Source organism: Sorex fumeus, unplaced genomic scaffold (genome assembly GCF_029834395.1).
Source record: "Sorex fumeus unplaced genomic scaffold, SorFum_2.1 ptg000100l, whole genome shotgun sequence".
Lineage (NCBI taxonomy): Eukaryota > Metazoa > Chordata > Mammalia > Eulipotyphla > Soricidae > Sorex > Sorex fumeus.
In genome coordinates, this window is record NW_026606157.1 from 8198622 (window position 1) to 8221957 (window position 23336).

At 40.9% G+C, this 23336-nt stretch overlaps 1 protein-coding gene across 5 annotated transcripts in view; it reads right to left on the minus strand.

Moving 5' to 3' along the window:
• SOX5 (SRY-box transcription factor 5) overlaps positions 1–23336 on the minus strand; it is a 445641-nt gene that overhangs the window by 107849 nt on the left and 314456 nt on the right. For all 5 annotated transcript variants that reach the window (XM_056134640.1, XM_056134639.1, XM_056134637.1 and 2 more), the window contains exon 8: positions 10363–10448. In XM_056134640.1, the coding sequence (XP_055990615.1) occupies positions 10363–10448 (86 nt within the window). The remainder of the gene's footprint in view (positions 1–10362; positions 10449–23336) is intronic.

The following is a 23336-nucleotide window of genomic DNA, read 5'->3' on the forward strand; positions in this document are numbered from 1 at the left end:
GCCTCGAGCCTAGCAATTTGCTTATGTACAGTAATTAACCAGAAACATTTCAAATAACCCAACCATGTTCTGAGCAAAGGAACATGGGAGATCACTGAGGAATGGGTGGAGACGTTTCAAAAGCAAACCTTTCCCCGAGAAATAGGCAACAGCAGAACTTTAAATACAGCTTAAAAGTTTACCATGAATCTATTTACTGACAATTAAAATGGGTACAGTGGAAAAGCATGTGTGTGCGGATGTTTCTGTTACATTTCATGGGGTACCAGAAAGCTGCTGGAAACAAGGAAATACAGAAATAGCCTGGAAAAGACATTGATTCCACTGTCTCCATTGTCCAAATGCCAAGCATCTTCTGGGAACCCAGGGGCGGTAATAAGTATGGACGAGGCTACGAGCAGATTCCTTCTTAAAGAAGATTCTGGAACACTGCTGGGTAACACTTACTCTGGCCGGTAAAGGCTTGGAAAAGTCAAAGAAAACATTGGCCATATTTTCCAGGCCTATTTGCATATGTTCTTTAGTATGCAGAAAGTCTCTGTATATAATTTAATTGTTGAGGGTTTTTTTTGCCTCTATTAATACATATGCAAATGATTCACACTTGCAGCTGTGCTGTATTAATCATATGTGTGCTTCTGTCTGTCTGCCCTACAGGCTCAGGGTCCAAGGGAGAAAAAAGATGGAATTCAGTCTCTTAACCTGCGAGAAAACTCTTTCCGGCAGACAGAAGTCTGACAGCAAATAGCCCCGCTGAGTTGTGACAGAAAAGAGAAGTTGATCATTTTAATCCTGTATGAAAATGACGATGACCTAAAATTTAAGCCGAACAGTGGAGTAGGAAGGTAGGTGAAGGTATATTCATCTTTCTAATGTATTCCTTCAATAAAAACCCTGCTTTCTAGCCCTCTCCGTATGGTTATTTCTTCCTTATTGATTTTCTGAGGGGTTTCTCTTGGTCAGGTTCATAAAGCCATGCTCAGTCACTTGTGATGCTCTGGGAAATATGAAGCATTTATCTGTGTCCTGTCATAATTATCGACCTCCTTCGGAGACTGGCAGGAGGCTGATAAAAACATGAACTTCAGTTTTTCATCCACATCTACCTTGATGTTACTCTTTATCAGACAGAAACGGTTCCTGTTTCTGCTATGATTCTATGTACCTTTGATAGCTATAAAAAAAAAGATTGATTTCAGTTGATACTCCCTATGATTCATTCTCTAACATGACCGCAGGTTCTCTGTCATTTTTTTTTTCTACCAGGGAATCCATATCACTGATATTACCGGGTTCTAGAACTAAAGCTCCATGTCATGTCATTGGTGACAACTTGGGTACAGTGGAAAATTCTGAGATTTTATTCCTGAGAGATTACATTTTCTAGTAGTCCCATAAACATCATTACCATGCAAATTAATTCTGCAGTGTTCATTCATGAAGGCTACTTGCTTATTTTGAATTAAAATATGACCAACCAAAATGAATTCTGATTTTTCTTCCTTTTTTTTTTGCTTATTCCTAATTAATCATTGGTTGAAGAAGACATTTTGGACCTCATAGGTAGAACAGGTGGCAACCACCTTTTGGCCCCCAAATATAGTATTTATAAAAGTGTGAAGTAAGTTAATAAATATTTGCTTCCAATTTCAAATATTAGAAACCTAGTTTTAATGAAAATGGAAATAGTATATGGCACCACAATCATTTCCATTAAGAAATTCACGGTTTCCATTAATACAAATGCAATTTAACAACAATAAAAGGTAAAGGCCCTCCCATTGTTCGTCAATTTGCTCAAGCGGGCCCAGTAATGTCTCCATTGGAGACTTTGTTGTTACTGTGTTTGGGATATCGAATACATCACGGGTAGCTTGCCAGGCTCTGCCATGCAGGCGAGATACTCTCGGTAGCTTGCCGGGCTCTCCGAGAGGGGCGGAGGAATCGAACTCGGGTTGGCCATGTTGGCTGCATGCAAGGCAAACGCCCTACCGCTGTGCTATGGCTCCAGCCCAATATATTTATATTTATTAACAATAATATTTATAACAATATTTATTAACAATAATAAATAGGAGAAATAATGTTTACTGGACTGTTGGCACTATTAATTGTATTCATTAGAAAGAGTAGATTCTCTTTGAGCCTGTATTACCTAGTCACAAATGTCCAGAAGATTCAAACTATACTATTTTCCTTAAGTAGCTATTTTCACTGTTTAATAATGTAATGAAGCTAGATTGTCTTCTCATATAAATTAGTGGCCCTGCCTTAAAAAAGAAACCATGTTAGGATAGCAAATGTCCAAAGCATCTTTGGCTCTTGTGGGGAACAGTATAAAGAAAAGGAAAAGGAAAAAAAGAAGAAAAGAAAAGGAAGGAAGAAATAGAAGAGAGAAAGCCCAACATGTGAGTCTGTTAATGTCAAAAGTTTGGTACTTTTGTAACTTCTGTAAATTATGATCATTTTAACAAAATTATATAAAGTATAATAAATGATAAGATGAATTTGGTATGCAGAGTCACGGTCACGGTCCTCCCGTTGTTCATCGATTTGCTCGAGTGGGCCCAGTAACGTCTCCATCATGAGACTTGTTGTTACTGTGTTTGGCATATCGAGTACATCACAGGTAGCTTGCCAGGCTTTGCCGTGCGGGCGAGATACTCTCGGTAGCTTGCCAGGCTGTCTGAGAGGGATGGAGGAATCGAACACCCAGCTCGGCCAGGCCGGCTGCATGCAAGGCAAACACTCTACTGCGGTGCTATACCAATTCAGCTCTATGGTAATAGCATGACAGAAGGAAAAGTGGGAACGAGACTTAAAGATTTCTCACATATCAGGGGTTGGAGTGATAGCACAGCGGGTAGGGCGTTTGCCTTGCATGTGGCCGACCCGGGTTCGATTCCCAGCATCCCATATGGTCCCCTGAGCACAGCCAGGAGTAATTCCTTAGTGCAGAGCCAGGAGTAGCCCCTGTGCATCGCTGGTGTGACCCAACAAGCAAAAAAAAAAAAGATTTCTCATGTATCAATAATCTTCCAATAGTAGCTGAGAAAATATAAAATTCCCTGGTTCATAAATAAAATCACTTGTTCCAGAAAGAAGTCAGATATTGCTTTTGTTATTTTATTAAAGATTTCTATGACCATTGTCAGCCCATTGGTTTCTTTCATTTTATAAATACAGGCTGGACACCTGCTCTGTACTAGTCCTTCTTGGCACACGAGGAACTTTGATGAACAACGAAAACAATAGTGCTCACAGGCTCTGGGACAGGCACTGATAAGAGATAGAAAGCTAGATACGTATGCTTGAGATGGACAGTGCTACAGATAAAGCAGAGTAAGGAAGAAAACAAGAATGGTATTTCTGAAAGCATTGTTATGATTTCAAATGGGTTGGCTAGGGCCGGTCCCCGAGAGATGATATTACAGCAGTTATTGAATGAACTGAGAATATCAGTCTTCCTAGTAGAGGGGAAAGGATGTTAGGGGGGACTGCTAATACGACACTCCAGATAGAAAGGTGCCATCTAGGACAAGTGACAGTGAAGACGAAATGCAGGGGAGGGGGACTGAAACAGGTATGGTAGAGAAAAGCACTTTCAAAGGAATTTTTAATAAATATATTTTATGTACTTTTATATATACTTAATTTAATTTATATGAAGCGATAGCACAGCGGGTAGGGCGTTCGCCTTACAAGCGGCCAACATGGCTGACCCGAGTTCGATTCCTCCGCCCCTCTCGGAGAGCCCGGCAAGCTACCGAGAGTATTCGATATGCCAGACACAGTAACAACAAAGTCTCCAATGGAGACGTTACTGGGCCCGCTCGAGCAAAATCGACGATCAACGGGAGGGCCTTTACCTACCTTTACCTAATACTAAACATGGGCTAGAATGATAGCACAGTGGGTAGGGTGTTTGCCTTGCACATGGCCAATCTGGCCAACCTGGGTTCGATACCTCCATCCCTCTCGGAGAGCCCAGCAAGCTACCGAGTGTATCTCGCCCGCACGGCAAAGCCTGGCAAGCTCCCCGTGACGTATTCCATATGCCAAACACAGTAACAACAAGTCTCACCATGGAGCTATCCGTGACATATTCGATATGTCAAACACAGTAACAACAAGTCTCGCAATGGAGATGTTACTGGGACCGCTCGAACAAATCGATGAACAACAGAAGGACAGTGCTACAGTGCTATACTAAACATATTTAGTAAATATATTTTTGAATGGGGGGAGATTGGGGCCATACCTGGTGGTGCTCAGGGAACTTCTACTGGTCTGTGACTCAGAAATGACCCTGGCAGCACTCCAGGAACCACATAGTATCAGCTAAATGCATGCAAGGTGAGCATTTGATCCCTGTACTATTTCTGCCCCTCTCAAATGTTTAAATGCCAAAAATGGTACTAGGCGTATAGAGTGATTTCAAATGTGTTTTATGTAAGTGAATGTGAAACATTTTTCTTACACAATTTCAGTGTATCACTGAATTCAGATTTAGAACGTCTTTCTTACATGGAGCAATGATAACTTTCATATTTGCATTTTTGTTATAACCTCTTTAAAGGACAAGAGTTAATTTCTAAAGGAAACTCATCATTTATATTCCGTTTAATTTCAATATTATAAAACAAGAGCCATTTGAGTGCAACAGATAGGCAACTTATTAAATCTAATGTTAAGATTCACTTTTCATCCTTTCACTTAATAGGTATTTATTAAGTCTATAAAATATTTCAAGTACTTGGTAAAATTGAAATCCTGTTGATTTTAGATTCTTAGTGCTGGTAGAAGCAAGAAACTGTGACATAGAACATATTCTGTTAGTGTAATGGGTGAAATACAGGGTACTTTGGGAATATACCAGAACTCTATTCATCCTGATTTGGGGAATACAGCATCTTCCTTGAGGAAAAGGTGATGCTTTAACTTTGTGACCTTGGGGACAGGTAGGAGTTGGCTTGGTAAAGAAGCCGGACAACAAGCTTCTCAGGAGAGGAAAACCACATGCAAAGAGCCACAACAGACAAGAGAAAGTAGAAACACTAGGGGGAAATCTGCACAGGACAGAACTAGATTTCTAACATCAGAGAGAGAGAGGCCAAGTCAGATTAACACAGACTCAGAGAACGGTCTGAAGTGGGAGATGAAGACGAAAAGATCCAGTGTTTTTCAGGGGCCACTGTGGAATGCACTGGTTAAGAGTTGGGGGGTACCCAGAAGCTTGGCAGCTGTGAGAAGAAAAAAAACACAGGTTCTGGATGTATTCAGGAGGTGGCATGAGTGGTAAGTAGCTCTGTCACTGTTGCACTGTGCTCCCGTTGTTCATCAATTTGCTCGAGGGGGCCCAGTCACGTCTCCATTGTGAGACTTTGTTGTTACTGTGTTTGGCATATCGAATACGTCAGTCATGGGTAGCTTGCCAGGCTCTGCCTTGTGGGCGAGATACTCTTGGTAGCTTGCCAGGCTCTCCGAGAGGGGTGGAGGAATCGAACCCAGCTCAGCCAGGTTGGCCGCGCACAAGGCAAAGACCTTACTGCTGTGCTATCTCTCCAGCCCAAGTAGTGTAGTGAGTTGGTAAGTAAGATGAAGTAAAAGAAGACAAGTGGAAGAAGATGGAGAAAGAGGAGGAGGGTAGGACCACGTTCCTAGCCCTGGCCTGACTTGGGCAGTAGATGCAATGGCCTTACTTGCAACAGCCAGGAAAGGTCAGGAGGTGGGGGCTGGGGTGGGTGAGTGAGGGAAGAGCAATGGCGACCTTTCTCTCCAGGACTCCACTTCTAATGTCCATAACTGACTAAGTGGCCAAACTCATCTGAAGCTCAGCATTGGAAAATCCAGTAGGCAGAAGGGACAAGTTATAGAGCTCATTATAAAATTAAAAGTAAAATGCTGCCTTGGCACAACATGTTAATGTTGTTTGTGCATGCATATCCATCACCCAAAGGATGTCATTTCTTTTTTCTCTATAAGAGTAAGAACATGCAACAGTGCCGAGCTACTTTAATTGCTTCTAAAGACACAGAGTAATGTGAAGTTTTAATGAATATTATTATTGCATGGAAGGCATTTAATTTCTTATCAAGAAAGGTGAAATAATATAGCTAGAAGTAGTTAAGAAAAAGAAGACAATGCTTTTATTTTTATTTTATTTATTTATTATTATTATTATTATTATTATTATTATAGCACAGTGGGTAGGGTGTTCGCCTTACAAGCGGCCAACATGGCTGACCCGAGTTCGATTCCTCCGCCCCTCTCGGAGAGCCCGGCAAGCTACCGAGAGTATTCGATATGCCAGACACAGTAACAACAAAGTCTCCAATGGAGACGTTACTGGGCCCGCTCGAGCAAAATCAACGATCAACGGGAGGGCCTTTACCTTTACCTTTATTATTATTATTATTATTATTATTATTATTTGCTTTTTGGGTCACACTTGGCGATGCACGGGGTTACTCTGTACTTAGGAGTTACTCCTGGCAGTGCTCAGGGGTCCATATGGGATGCTGGGAATTGAACCCGGGTCAGCCGCATGCAAGGCAAATGCCCTACCAGCTGTGCTATCTCTTCAGCCCCTTATTTTTATTTTTTGAGGAAAAATAAAAGTACGAGAGAATTAAACTGGTGAAAATATTAAAGTCGATGGAGAAGAAACCTCTCAGGTTCATCTGAGCTTCACAGAACTGTTCAGTCCAAAATAGGCTATTGACAAGGCATTGGTCAGCTTTCTCTGACCCACACGGCAAAGCCTGGCAAGCTCCCTGTGACATATTTGATATGCCAAACACAGTAACAACAAGTCTCATGATGGAGACGTTACTGGGCCCGCTCGAGCAAATTGATGAACAACGGGAGGACCGTGACCATGACCCACCCAGGTAGTTTGTGGAGAAGAAAAAGTATTCAGATGCAATTTTTAAAACTGACCTGCAGCTGATAACAACACTCTAGGACTTCAAAGGTCTAAGGATTAAGATGTATGCTTGAGAGTCCCAAAACCTGTCCTCAAAGTTCTAGCCTCAGTAACCTCACTAGCGATAGGACCCTCCCACCTAGCCCCCAGCACACGTCCCCTTACACTCTGGAAAGCACCAGGGCTCTTACAACGTCGAAGAGTTAATTTTATTGTTTTTCACCAGATGGTTTACCTTAGTAATTCATATTCCACATAAGAGCGAAACCATCTGCTAATTGTCTGTCACTTTCTCATTTCACTTTGCATCATCGCCTCAAGTCCCATCTATTCTGATGGGGGGAAATAAGGGAGCACCAAATAAAGGGTGTTGGGAGGTTCCTCTCAGGATGGGAAATGCGTGATGAGAGAAGACTATAGTTCAAATAAGATTGCCACTCAGTGTCTCTTTTGCAAACCACAGCACTCAAAAGGAGAGACATAACGGAGGGGAATGCCCTGCCACAGTGGTAGGGTGGGATGGGGGAAGGGGGGTGAGGGGAATACTGGGACTGGTGGTTCTGGAGGATGGGCACTGGTGGAATGATGGGTATTCGATCACTGTAGAACTGAAACCCAAGCACAAAAATTTGGAAGTCTACAACTGTACCTCATGGTGTTTCACTAATAAAAATTTAAGGAAAAAAAAAAAGAGTTTGGGGCTGGCGGAGAGAGAGCCCAGAGACTGGAAGTCATGCTGAGTGTGAGAGACCTGGGATGGAACTGGGGCAGGGCAGGGACTCTGCACAGCCCCAGGAGTGAGTTCTCATCACCTCCACAGGTGACTACCCCTATTCCCTCCATGAAAACACACAAGAGGAGGGAGAGGACTAGAAGGCCCCAGAACTGCTCCCAGGACAATGTTAAGTCATGAGAACATCAAGTGAGGGCTGTTGGAGGAGTTGGTGTCATCATCTTCACCGTGCTCTAGCAAGAAAATCAAGCGTTTGAATCTCTTCTGGGTGAGCCATTAATTATGGCCAAGACATGTATAAAACAAATACACACACTTCCCCTCAACCCCTCAGGATTAAAACTGATTCTCTGATCCAGATTTAAAATGCATGGTAAGACAGAGAATCTAGTTTCTCTTTGGAGTGGGTTAACCCAACTTTCCTAGATGCCAACATGTTTGGTCTTATTTTTCCCTTAGCTTTTAATACATAAATAAATATATATGTATATATGTATGCATATATAATATCTGGTCCGGAGCAATAGCACAGCGGGTAGGGTGTTTGCCTTGCATGCAGCTGACCCGGGTTTGATTTCTCCGCCCCTCTCAGAGAGACAGGCAAACTATCAAGAGTATCCCGCCTGCATGGCAGAGCCTGGCAAGCTCCCTGTGGCATATCTGACATCCCAAAATCAGTATCAACAAGTCTCACAATGGAGACGTTCCTGGTGCCCGCTCGAGCAAATCGATGAACAGCGGGAGGACAGAGCTACAGTATATAACATCTCTAATATCTAGATATATAATGTAGAGATCTAGTATCTACATTTCAAGAGAATCGAATATAAAGAGAAAAGCGAAACCTAATTCAGCTCAAGTACTTCAAGATGATCTCCATAGGAAAAGATGTTTGGATTGTGGCTTCGGAAGTTATTTCTTATTTCTAGCATCCTGCAATGAAATCGCACGCACCTGCGCACGCTTCCCTCTCTCCAGGGTAACAGGAAATGGCAATGTCTCGCTTGCTTCGAAAATGGACATCTTCGGTCTGTCAAATTCCCATTTCCCACCTCTGCAGCTACTGCGGGACAGCCGTCCTTTGATTTCACTCCTCTTTCATTTGAACTCTTAGCGCCAGGATTTCGCCTGGCAGTTATTTCTCCGACGCCACGTTATTGGCGGCCCCATGGCTCCAACATTTCCCCAGGCATTTCCCTCAAAGAAACAGACACTTGTACTGCAGCTTTTTGCAGAAAAGGTAGCCGGGGACTGGCTGTGATCGACCTCTTGAAGCACAGTGGGGCTCAGCTCTGTCTGCTCCTCCCAGATTCTCAACTGGTTTGCCAGAAACTCCTCGGGGCCTCGGACAATGCCCTGTGCCCACAGACACAGCTGTTTCTCGATGCTCCGACATAAAACTGTCCTTTGCCTTACAGATGAATCAGCTATCATGACAATACATTTTGGGGACTACGCTTGCATTTTATCACCAACCCGCTCTGTCTGGTTTCACGGGCGGGCAGTGTCTTTCACGCAAAGGAAAATACAAAACTCTCAGAAGGGGAGATGAATCCTATTATGAACTGATCTGTTATTCCCATTAGGGGCATAATCGTAAAGTCAATAACAGAAGCGAGGAAAGATTTGGGGGGGGGGGGGGAGTCTGAGTCAAAGATTTAAACCGTTAATGAAAGATACTTTTAGTACAATTTTATAGATTCTCTTTTTCAACCCAGACACAGAACCTTAGAAACCTCCTGGCCATCTGGTAGAGTTATCATGGACATTCCGGGGTATGCGAGTGAGGAGCTGCCGACTACAGGCTACACAGGTCTGAATCGCATGCCTGGACCATGCAGGGCCCGTTGACACACTTGTTTCCCAGGTTGGGCCCACTTTTCCCCCTTGCCTCAACTGAACTGACATTAGCAGGAGGAAGAACTGACAGAGGGTTTCAGTACTAGTTGGCCATCTTCAACATTTTCAAGTTTATTTTTTTTCTTTTTGGTTTCAGGCCTCCATTACGGCACTGTTGGGAAGGACAAGTAAGGAGAGGCTGCTAAAATCTCAGATATGGAACGGATGGAGATGTTACTAGCACCGACTCAAGCAAATCCATGAACAACGGGATGACAGTGATACAGTGATTTTCAGGCCACACCTGGCAGTGCTCAGGGCTGGGTCACTGCTCAGGGAGCACTCTGGCTGGGGCTGTGAGGACCATTAGGGAGTGCCAGGGATTGAACCCAGTCCAACTGAGTTCAAGACAAGCACCTTCCTCATTGTCGTTCTGGCCTTTAAGTCTAATTTTTCTTAAGTTTCCTTATTCCCTAAGTATAGGCTCGGGAATTTTTTTTTTTTTTTGTACACTCTTGTCCTTTTAAGCCCGAGGAGGACCTTTCTGGGGCAAAATGATAGCAGATAATAATCAAAGCAAAAGTGCAGCTCATGTGGTTCAATCAGGCCAGGCAATAAAAAAAAGTCGCAATGAACTCTCATTAGCACCGCAAACAAGGCTACAATGAGGGAAGACCCCCACGTCTAGATGTTGGGTGGAGGGTAACAATGAGTAAAACCGGATCCCAAGGAGTAAAACCCGATGCACACCCAGGAGGCAACTCTCCCTAGTCTCCTCTCTCTCTCTCTGGGTCTAAGGCGCTGAGCTTGTGGTTCCGATAGGGACCTAACCTTTGTCTCTTCCTCTTGTTTCTCGACTTACCTGCAGCTGGAGAGGGCCGAGGCCTGGTGCAGCGGCAGCTGCGGCTGCCATGGTAGTTGGGATCAGCTGAACAGGGTAAGGGTCACCTAAGTAAGAGAATAATAGAGACGTCAGCACCTTTTATCTACTCTCCACCTGCAAATTAAACGCATGCATTCACTCCTTCCAAAAGCCTTCTTTTGTGTGCCTTGCAGAGGCCTAATGAAAAGCTCTATTGTGCAGCCTTATACTAACACTCTTTTCACAATTCTGGCGGAGAGAGGAATGTGAATAAAAGGCACAAGCAATTAAGGCGGAAACCTCATCCTTTTTTCATGATGTATTTAGGAAAATGGGAGGAAAAAGTGCACACTGCTCAGAGGGCTGCACTTTCCAACACACACACACACACACACACACACACACACACACATGCACACACACACATGCACACACATGCACACAGGATGCAGGCACGCTCACAGAATCTTCAGGCAAATCACTGCACCAACTCCTCCCCAAACGAAAAATCTTACTATGAAAGGAACTTAATTCAACTTAGTTCTCTTCTGAACAGACTAACCTCTGGAGATTTAAACCAGTGACTTTTATTTTGCATTCTGTGTTTTTTGTTTTCATTCAAGTAATCTCTTAAAAAATCTTCTGGACTAATAGGGTTAAAAAACTATCTACTTTTTAAGAGTTAGATAATGGAATCTTTATCATCTCTGATATGAATGTTTATAAAAATACAGTCTGGTCAGATAAGAAGGGTCAAAAGATGGGATTCGACTTCTGTGGTAAGCACATGTTGTATATGCAGATACTGGCCAATGATAATATCTACTTGAAACCTATATAAAGTTATAAACTACTATTACTTCAACAAAAAATTTTAAATCCATATAGGATGTAGAAAACACAGTAGTTTCTTACCAATGGATTTATTTCTAGTACTATTTTAAAAATTTCAATAAGTTAAAATAAAATTAAAGTTTTTATAAAATCTACAAAGAGATATACAAACATACACAAACATACAGAAGATTATGGTCAACATTTTTGATGCAAATATAATTTTGTCACTTTGTGAATAAATGTATTTTTTTTCTCTAAATCTTCTTTTCCTCTCTCTATTTTTTTTTTTGTATGTGTGTGTCACACCTGGTGGTGTCCAGGACTTTTTCCTGATTCTGTGCTCAGGTCTGACTCCTGGAGGCCTCAGGGGACCATATGGTATGCAGTGGATGGAACCAGGGTTGGTCACATCCAAGGCAAGTGCCCTACCTGTGGTATCTTCTCTCCAGCCCCAGATGTAATTTTTTTTTTCAGAGTACAAAATTGCAAAAACTGTTATATACACTGTTAGTTGCTTGAAATGTGAACATAGTAAATAATTGGAATAATAACTACAAAACCAATTTTAACAAATAGCTGTTTTGAAAGCTGTTTGTGAAAAAACTCTTGAATAGCAAATGTCGTGAGAGATGTAAATATAAATAATATAGTATAACCACACAAAAATCTTTATTGAGCACATGCTACTGTGATTGTATTCCTCCTGACACTAGGAACAGAAACTTGAAAAAGAATATTATGTAGCTTTGTCGCTGTTTGGATAAAAAGTCAATGAATAACCAATAAAGGTTTAACAGGCATATGGTTGGAGATGGGTCTTTTAGGAGATGCTTGAGAGTAGATGAGGTCATATGGGACCAATCTAAGAGGAGGAGATAAGGACACAAACTGGGAGAAGCATCTTGTGAAAACCAAGAGAAGACCATCTCCAAGCAGAGAGTGGTTCCAAGTAAAAGTGGCCCTGTTCATACTCTGTGCTCGGAATTCCAGCCTCCAGACCATGAGAAAAACGCATTTCTCAAGCTGTGTCAGACGCAAAATTTGTGGCAATCTGTTAGGGCCACCTTAGCCAACTGAGAGAATGGTTGCTACATATATCAGTATAGCAGGAATTACAAACACGACTCCAGTCATCTTTAATCATTTCATAGCTTGGAAGATGGAAGGATCTAACCATAACAGGATATCAATTAAATTCAAGAGGACTGTGTCTAAACATGTCATGACAACCATCATACATAACCTGCCAGGTCTTTAGGCCAGAATATCTAGGGAGTTTGAAATTTGCCCCGAGTTACCAAGCAAATACACATAATGTAAACACAGCCCAATATAGCAATATAACTCTTAACTAAGGAAATAAAAAATACATTACTCGCATGTGTCAGTATAATAAAATGAATACAGAAACTTTAAGACTTGACAAATAAGAGCGATTATTGTTCTTCACGTCAAAACTGAAGTCCAGAAACCGCTGGGTAGAAAAAGGTGTTTTATTAAAGTCAACATTGTCATCTATTTGTGTCATTCCTCAATTAAATGTACTGAGAAATATTACAACAGGTTTATTTTGTAAATACCACCTGAGGTACTTACTTATTAGTAAAGATTAGACAACGGAAAATTCTGACTTTTAAAGTTCAATTATGTGTAAGTTATTGAACTTGACTTTCAACTAGGTAAAAGTATTTTCTTTTACTATTTCTTAGGTTTTAACCATTTGAACATTTTTTCCTTAAGCCTTTCCAAAATTAATTTGCTTCTTATTTCAAAGCCAAGTATGGAAAAATTCTAGCTTGAAGCTAAAACTTCTCAAAAAAGTTGAAAAATATTCTGGGGGATGTTGGTTGTTTTTACAATACAGCTTTTAGCTGACAGTCTCTTCAGACCAATGATATAGCTGCCACTGATAATTCAATAAGCCCCAAAGAAAGTTGCCAATTTTATTGGTAGTAAAGTAATTAATACTTAGATAAAAATCATCCCTGGTGTTACTAAGGTGAATTCATTTAAATGCTATGTAACATGGGTTAAGTAAAAGAACGCTTTCTTCAAACAGGTGAATGAGGATATGGAAGACAACGAAAAGCAAACATCTCCTTACTCAAGAGGGGCACATACACCCTTTTACCCACTGAACTAATGAAAGTGGTGCACAAAGTCTGATGGATTATCTTGCTGAGATATTTAGACTATTCCTTTATGAGCCCACTGTTGGGTTTGCTTCCCCTCCCTCCCCCTTTCAGTGGTGAATTGTCAAAAGAATGCGAGATAAAATCCCTCTGGGGGTGGGAAAATACAAAACTTAAAACATATACACATGTTATACAAGTCCCTGTCCCAGAAAAGTTTCCAATTAGTGACAGGGATGAACATGTCAACTAATCAGATGATGCGAAGAAACACTACAGAAGAAATTCTGGAAGCCTTGGGAAAAGAAGTCTTTAAATCTGGAAGGAGCCAAAGGAAGATCATTTGCTAAGGAATGTCTTAAAACTCGCACTTTTCAGGCTCAAAGCTCAGCAGTCTCAGCACACAAGTGCAGGGGCCTGGGTTCGATCCCCCGGAACATGGCCAGGAGTTACCCCCAAGTAATGAGTGAAGAGTAGCTGCCTCCCACCACACACACACACACACACACACACACACACACACACACATGCACACACACACGCACACACACACACACATGCACATACAGACCGGGATTCCTCTCCAGCTACAAAAAAGTTTCTGCACTATGCCAACTACTCCCGATGTCTTCCAATGGCTACAGAATCAACAAGGCAAACCCTGCTTTGTGCATTAGATGGGCACTTCACAGCCCTGCTCTGAGCACTCAACTTCAGGGCAAGAGCTCTGTGGGAATCGAAGACAAAACAAAGTCTAAAGAGCACTGTGGCTGGAAGCTCTGAAAGAAGTTGCTTCCTTTCACCTTGCTGCCAAGAGAGGAGTGAGGGAGAACTCCGTGTGGAAAGAGCCCCCAGCTATTCACGGGGTCACACAGCCCACAGGGCTATTTTCACACTGGGGCCACAAGGGGACAGTGGCCACTGTGCTAGAACAATCTGGTAGGAGACAGACCGCAGAGTGTCCTGCTTTGCCCAAAGTCAACTCAAGTCACTGGCAGATTCTAAAGCTGGGAAGCCATAGGGGCTGATTTGGGTTTCAGTGAGAGCAATTTTGTGTCCATAGAGAAGGGATGGGGAGACAAAGACTCTTGGAATAACATCTTCCAAAAACATGCAGTAAGTCAAGTGAGAAATGACAATGGCTGGTCCCAAAGATTAGAAAGGTGGAAACAAATTTGGGAGTTTACAGAGGACCGGCATGGTGAGAAAAGATATTCAGCGTTAAACTCTATTGAGAACCATAGTTTGGCCTGGGGAAGTGGCTCAGGCAGCTGGTGATGATGCTTTGCTCGCAGGAGGCCAGGTCTGAATCCTGACTCCACACGGTTCCCTGAGCACAGCTGGAGCAACCTCATGCAGAGACAGAATCCCTGAGCAGGGCCAGGTGTGGCCCCTAAACCCAACACAGTCCAACCCAAATGCACAGCTTGAATTTTAATACATGGTTTCGGGGAAAAACAATGTCATTTTGAAACTCAAATAGCTTTTCAAGAGTTCTAAAATAATTTTACAATAGTTATTTTAGCAACTGATTTGAAAGACAGGGAGTACTGAACATCAATATTTGCTGATGTTTAGAAGTCTGCTAACCTTTTAACATATGCATCTGTATAAAACGGACACATGTGTATAAAAGTCATTCACAACTCAGAAAGGCACGAATCATTTTCATTTTACACAGAGAGCTTAAGTAAGGTTAACTTGGAGAAACAAACTGGAAGCAAACATCGACATAAATAAGGAGCAAATGAGTTTTGCCAGATACAAGCTTTAATTCAAACAATAATGGTGTTTCACATCAGCCGCCAATGGTACAAAGAAAAGACGGCAGCAGAGAGCCCTGGGGGGAGGGAGTGGAAAATATTTTCTATAAAGTTATTTTCAAATATCAAATCATACCTATGTAGAGTTACACAATTGATCACCTGCACTTTTTAAATTTTAAAAGCGATAAATAATATCTCTTTGAATTTTGAAAGTAAATCATCAGACTGGAGAGACAGTCCAGGGATTCCCATGAGGGCCACACATGTGACTAACCCAAATTCCATCCCCAGCACTGCACATGGTCCGGCGGCAGCAACAGGAGCAAGGCCTGAGCACAGAGTGAGGAATAAAACCACCAATTGGGACCCCAAAATAAAATTTAAAAATAGAAGTAAATCATAAGGATATCCTAAATCTTAAAATGATTTTTTTTAATTAAGGAGACCTATTTTGAGTTCATTAAATCACCTGTGCATGATAGACAGTCTTCTAGAAATGAAACTGTTAAATAAGGAAAGCATAATAAAATAAAATGCCCACTGCTTCAAATTGGTAAAAATGTTCTGAAATTCAAACAAATTAAATGACATTTTTCTGTCATTTTTCCCCCTAGTTAAACGTTGTTTGTGTAAGGTATTTCATAGGTATTTCTGGAATTACGAATCAATTCCAGGAGTAGAGAGTGTAGCGGGTAAGTACTGCCTCACACATGGCTGACACTAGTTTGATCCCCAGCACTGCATCTGGTCCCCTGAGCACTACTGGGTGCAGTTCACACACCATGCCTCCCCCCCCCCCCCCCGCACACATACACACAAAATAAGTTACTCACTCTTGTTATGACTTGGCTTCAACATAATCAAGGATTTTCAAAACTCAAATGTTAAACAAATATTATTAAGAGCAATTGATTGCATTAAAAAATAAATCTGGAGAGTCAGATTTGCCAGCTAAATCCATGAAGTACCCATTCATTACAGTATTTACTGTTTCTGCTTAAATTTAATATTATAGTTTAGTTAACAGGGTTACAACGGTGCTAGCATTTTCGGTTTTAATGTACAAAGTTACAGTACTTGACTGCCACCCAAATACTAAGCCCCTCTACCACTGTTCCTCGGTCACCCGCAGTTGACACTTCTCATCCACTCATGCCCCTATGCCTGGTAATCTGAGTTTGGTAAGCCAAGCCAAGGGGTTGCCATTCTGTGGTACTGTTTCTGCCTTGTTTTACCTCTTTCTGTACCAGAAACGAGTGAGACCATCTATCTGGTTAGTGTTTGTCTTTTTCTCTGACCTTTTTTGCTTAACACGATAAGCCCCAGACCTAGCTACGTGGGAGATGCATAGTATCCCATTTTGCATATGTACGACAGCTTCTTTCTCCGTTCTGTCATAGGACATTTTCTTTTCCAATTTCTAGCTATTGTGCTCATGAGCACTGTGATGAACATGGGTGTACATAATCTTTTTGAACTGATGACTTTATGTCTTGGGTGTAGATACCAAGAAATGGAATTGCAAGGTCATATCGAAGCTCTGCCCTTACTTTCTGTTGTTGGTATATTTTAGGAATCTCTACACTCTTTCCACTAGAGGCTAAACTAGAAAACATTCCTACAACAGTGAATAAGGGTTCCTTTACTACCAGAACTCTGGCTGTAAGGGCTGCTTACTGTCTGTTTATATGTTCCATTATTACTGGCTTGAGATGACATCTCATTTTTTTTCCTTAAATTTTTATTAGTGAAACACCATGAGGCACAGTTGTAGACTTACAAATTTTTGTGCTTGGGTTTCAATTATACAATGATCAAATACCCATCCCTCCACCAGTGCCCGTTCTCCACCACCACCAGTTCCAGTATCCCTCCCTCCCCCCATCCCTCCATCTCACCCTACCTCTGAGGCAGGGCATTCCCTTTTGTTCTCTTTCTCCTTTTGGGTGCTGTGGTTTGCAAAAGAGGCATTGAGTGGGAATCACGTTCAGGCTATAGTCTACTCTCATCACGCATTTCCCATCCTGAGAGGAACCTTGCAACACCCTTTATTTGGTGCTCCCTTCTCTATCTAAGCTGCCTTTTCCCCTAGCATGTGCAGCTATCCTCAAAGCCATGGAGTAATCCTCCTGATACTTATCTCTGCTATTCTTGGGTGTTAGTCTCCTATTTTGTTATTTTATAACATCTCATTTTTTTAATTTGCATTAAAACATTGCTCTCTTACAGTGATAAGCTAAACTATACTTCCTTCTTCACTTAGCATACTTAGTATAGTGACAATTCCGTAAAGTAACTCTGTAAAGTTCTAAATAAGAAATTCAGAACAATTGATACGTAAATGTAAGGGGCTTCTACATGCAGAAAATCTGGAGTAGTGTACTTGTATCTGTATTGGACATTTTCTGCAATAAGTAAAGTAAAGTAAAGGCCCTCCCGTTGATCGCTCCAGGAGCGATAGCACAGTGGTAGGGCGTTTGCCTTACAAGCGGCCAGCATGGCAGACCCGAGTTCGATTCCTCCGCCCCTCTCGGAGAGCCCGGCAAGCTACCGAGAGTATTCGACATGCCAGACACAGTAACAACAAAGTCTCCAATGGAGACGTTACTGGGCCCGCTCGAGCAAATCGACGATCAACGGGAGGGCCTTTACCTTTACTTTTCTGCAATAGTATAAACTTAATATTTGAAACTGTTCAAATGAAAGAGGTTACCTTTTTTTGTGGTAAGTTGGCAAATGATAACTGATGAACACTTCATATAAAATTTAATTCGAATGAATAATAATCCCTGGACTTGACATCGATTTTGCAAGTTTGGAAAGGGGCATTGTACCATAATGATGATACTCAGGGCTTACTCCTGGCTCTCTAGTCTGGAGTAGGGAATCACTCCAGGGTACTACAGGTACCATGTGGTAAACAGGTACTACTCTGGGATTTATCAAGTATAAAGAAAACACCTTAACTCGTGTAACACATCTTTGGTCCTACAGAGACTTCTAATGAAATGATTTAGTGCTAATTATCAGTTCTAAACTATTTTGTTTATGAGTTAGCTTTGTAATAAGAGATTTAAAAATATTTTAAAATAACTGTATCACGGGACACAGCAAACAAAAACTCTATCTTAATTTAATAATTACATCTTTGGCTAGTTTGAGAAGGGACTGATTTATAACAGTTTTATGAAACAATTCTGGAAATGTAGAGACATTTCTGTACTAGATGATATAGCATTTCCCCCTTACCTCTTCACTCATAAATTGAACGGATTCTAGCGCCAATAAAAAATTCCTAGATTAATTATCTAAGAAATCTGAGTATCCCTGAAAAGGTGACAATGAATCAAAGGAGTCTCTTTCCTTCTGTACTCCAACTTTACTACGAAAGCATCATTCAAGCTACTGAACAATAACTCATTTTAAGTTGCTCAAAAAGAATCATTAATTAACAAAGTGCTTCCATAGCCAGATTTATATTAAGACTGCGATGTCTAATTTTGCCTCTGTGACTTATGGAGAAGAAAATGGACAGCAAAAAGCATCCTGGATGATTAAGATTATTAGAATTTGGGAAATGGTCATTTGTGTGAACCACTTAAGACCAAATCAAATGCTCCCACTCTTTGATTTTCTCTTTTTTATATTAAACCTCGGCAAACATTTCATTTTCTGGCACCATTTTTAGCCTTTCTACTCCTCAGTCCCTGAGAATTCTGACAAGCCCCTCCGCCGGCTGTCTCTGCAGGTGGAGAACAGCATCATCCTGTGTGGCTGCTACTCTCCGAGTGACTCCTGCCAGGAATGTCCTACTAGAATCGCCTCTGGAAATCAAGGAATTCTAGGTGATAGATAGATCATATTAGTTTCCATCATGCAAATGACTTGAACAGTCAGAAGTAGAGTGACTTCGACGAGATGAAACCTGACAGTGCTTTCCAGAATGCCCCGGTCTAGATTTTCAAAATGGGCTTACCCACTTCATGAATTAAAGTGGTACTAGAGCATATACTTCTAAGTCTGACATTTACGCATAACTGAGAAATATCTGTGCTCATCCCATTTAATCTTTACAGTTCCTCTGTGAAGTTGGGCAGAAGTACCTGCTTTAAGAATGAAGGAGCAAAGGTGCATATAGCAACGTGAAGGCACACAGTAACAGGTCACGAGATTGCGACTCCCCGAGCAACCTGAAGCCTTGTTTTGTTTGGTTTGGGTTTTTGTTCTGGCAGGAATTATTAAATGAGGACAAGTCCTAGTTTTATATTATGAGCTTCTTTAGTGCTGGTGCCTATCTAAAATCAGATGTATTTTGAAAGTCTTGAATTTTCATTAATTCCTAGAGCATTCAACATTAAAGGCAGTACCTCAAGTTAAAGAAAATGTTTAAAAAGGAACAAATAAAATGAACTAGAATATCACATCCTGGCAGTGGGACTGGTTCAAGAATTCACAGGGTTGGGGGGCGTGGTGAGGGGAATGGTGCTTCAAAACCAACGTGGCTTTTCTTTTTTAACTGTAAATACTCTAGGCAAACTTTAGTGGTGCTCATGGTTTGGAAACACAAAAGGGATCTAGCTTAAGGGGTCACAAATCCACCCTGATGGGGAGAAATTAGCACTCTGAATAAGTGCAGAAGAAGGAAAAGAGTTGAGTTTTTGTTGTAAAATTCATGATGGAGATTATCTTCCATACCATTTACTCTAATATACTTGAAAGGTCATATAGTATGTAATACAGATGTGATATGTCCTACACAGTTTACATCCGCATTTGGATATAAATAGATACTCGGAATACATGTCCAGATCCGGCAGAGCTCTTAGAAGTAGTTATCTGTGTGTGTGGAAGAGCAAATTGTAGGCCCAGACCCTTTCCTTTGTTTGGTCTCCTTCTAATTATTGTATTGTTTGTTCAGTCAGTAAGTGGTGTCACTAAGAGACCAGGAAAATAAGAAACTTAGAGGTTGTTGTGGCTTGACAAAATAAGTTTAGGAAAGTGTGAATGTGTTATTTGAAAACTTATCCAAGGCAAATTGGGTTGGAGTGATAGCACAGTGGGTAGGGCGCCTGCCTTGCATGTGGCCAACCTGGCCGACCCAGGCTCGATTCCTCCGCCCCTCTTGGAGAGCCCGGCAAGCTACTGAGAGTATCTCACCCACAAGGCAAAGACTGGCAAGCTACCTGCGATGTATTCGATATGCCAAACGCAGTAACAAGTGTCACAATGGATACATTACTGAGCCTACTCAAGAAAACCGATGAACAACAGGAGGACAGTGACAGTGATTCAAGGCAAATGATTAGGGGAATATTTTTAAAAGGAGCTATGGGTTTCTTCTGCTTCTGCTCTGGCTAGGCTGGGCTGGTGGGTAGAGGGTGGTGGAACAAGGCATTTGAGACCATGAACTGAGAGTCAGGATTTGCGGGAGGCAGATGGGAAACCCAGGAAAACCAACTGGGGACAGGGAATCATGGAGCAAGTGCAGGAGGAAGCCTGCGACTAGGATGCGAGTGAGCTGTGGCTTTCCTCACATGGGGGCTAAATATTATTTTGGTCTTTTCGAGCAACTCAACATCATAAGCAGTATCTGATTCCAGGACATGTCTTTGCTCAGTCCTCCTGGGAGAGATATATCTACTCTAGCCCTGAGAGCAAAATGTTGTAGTTGCCTGCTTCATTAAATAATTTTTCTGCTTCCCATTGCCCTTCTGACTAAAGTCCGCCTTCCAATGGAACTTTCTAGAGCATGCTGACTAGAGAATAGTATTGGCAAGTATCATTTATTCAAATGAAAGTAACAGATTGCTCTCTAGGCCTATACAGTTTGATGGTCTTAGTTGATGCAAGTCCATTCTAAGATGAGATTTCATGGATTCTGTGACAACAAAAATAAAACCCTAGAATTCTAAGGGTGAAGGTGGTCTACAGCACATTCAGATGGTAATGACACAACTGGAGAAGCTTGTTTAAGAAAATGGAGTCCTTGGTGAAACACTCACCCCTTCCATTACACATACCTGTATCACCAAATGATACAGGTTTAAGAAAAATTCTGAGTTGAATAGATTTTTGTTTAAAGTCAATGATGTTCTTATGCACTTTACTGCTGAGACAAATGGGAGGCTAGAATTTATGACAGTCTGAGATCTTGAGATCTTGAGAGAGGGCATTTCTGTTTGCTTATGTGTGTGTTGTGGTGGTGCAAGAATGCACATGTATATGGGGAGAATGGATCAAACCCTGGTTACTAATAACCAGTGAAAAACTAAGTGATTGTGTCACAGAGTCAATATACACACTGTAATACACTGTCCTCTTGTTGTTCATCTATTTGCTCGAGCAGATCCAGTAACATCTCCATTTTGAGACCTGTTGTTACTGTGTCTGGCATATTGAATATGTCACGGGGAGTTTGCCAGGCCTTGTCGTGCAGGTGAGTCATAGAGTTAGGTTAGGTTAAGTTAGTTTAAGTTAGTTAAGCTTAAAATCAATGTCCAAAGACTTGTACATCTACATTTCCTCATTGATAAATCTTACAGAAGTCTCATAAACTTCATTTTTAACTAAAAAACATCCTACCAGCCTAGAAGTATCTCCCCACCCCCCACCCACAAGAGCACTGGAAAGTTGCTGACATCTTCTAATTGTGGAATGTTTCACATATTCTTGACTCATTTCTTATTTTTTAAATAATTTCAGAATACTAAGTCACCAACTTAATTTCCTTCAGAGGGGAACCCAAATGATTGGTTGTTTAGGGGCCCGAATAATTCCTTACAAACTAGTTACAAAGCTCTCAACTGAATCACATTTGCCACGAGTCACTGGTTTAGAAGATTTTTGTCCCAGAAGGGTTGAGGGGAATAGATGCTCACAGTCTTCTGACATACACAAACACAGAAGCCTGAAAATATGATTATACCCTCTTCTCCCTACTTATTTACGAGGAATCCAGAGTATGTGATCCGGACAACAAATTTCCCATTTTGTCAGTTGATGAATGCGTACCATTGTCAATGGCTTTCAGCTTGTGATTTGGTGATTGTTTCGACACTGTCAATAACCTGAATGTCAGCTGACACAGTTAAATCAGGAATTAGCATGCAGTTTCCTAAAATGCCAGCCACATGGACTCTGTGCACAAGAGAGATATAATGGGACCCACATGATACCCCATTAAACAATGAAACATGTGACATTAACTAAAAACAGAAACACATCAGCAAATATGCCTGAGGAAGTTTATGGTATTTAACTCCTAAACATTAATTTTATTGTGGTGTATGAGGAACTAATTAACTGAGTTTCCTTTTTTATTGGAAGCGGAAATACTGTTCAGAAACTGATGGAGAATAAATACAGCATATTTTAAGTTTATTAAGCTTGGCTCATCGACTTCTATTTATTTAAGCTAATCTCATGTGGCAATTAAATATTTCAATCAGTAACTTTATATGGCTATTTTATTTAGCACATTTCTGAAAAATTAATCAATGTGTTAAAATGCAAAATGAATATGTGAATCTCTTTCTAGTTTCATTCAGCCAAACAGTGACTAAATTCATTTTCAGAAAACCACATGATCTTCTCTGACAAGAACACTGAAAAATATATAAGTGGAAAAACGAGAACTGAAAAAGCTTAAAACTTGGTGATTATGATAAAATAAAATAATGTTTTACCTTATTTACATCTACCTAAAACAAATATTTCCATCAGCACACCAATATTTTTCTTGAAACAATTATATTTTCCTCAGAGGACCGCATTCAGGTGTGCATAATGAATTTAAATCATTTTTAAAATCAGTATCTGTAGGTTAGTTATTATTATCTTCAGTATCTTACAAATAACCTCCAAAGTCAGGTACAGTGTTCAGTGTTATTTCAGATTAAATCCTTTCAAATATCTCACAATTAAGAAAAGGGGAGATATTAGAGTATTTTTGACTATGAGGGAACAGAAACTCAGTGACTTGTACAAGGGCAATCAATTCAAGTGGTAGCATAAGGCAGAAACTTGATTGTCCATTTCCATATCAACTATATATTAGGCTAGCACCTAAATTTCTAAATTTCCTTGAATTCTGGTACCTTGAAAATAGTCTCATTCATGGCATAGCAATTAGGATAAAAGAAACAGTTATATTTCCAACTAACTTCTCTGTTTAAGTAGTAAAGTCCAACAATTAAAATAGTTGACATTGATTCTGAAAGATGTTATATCTTTCCTTGAA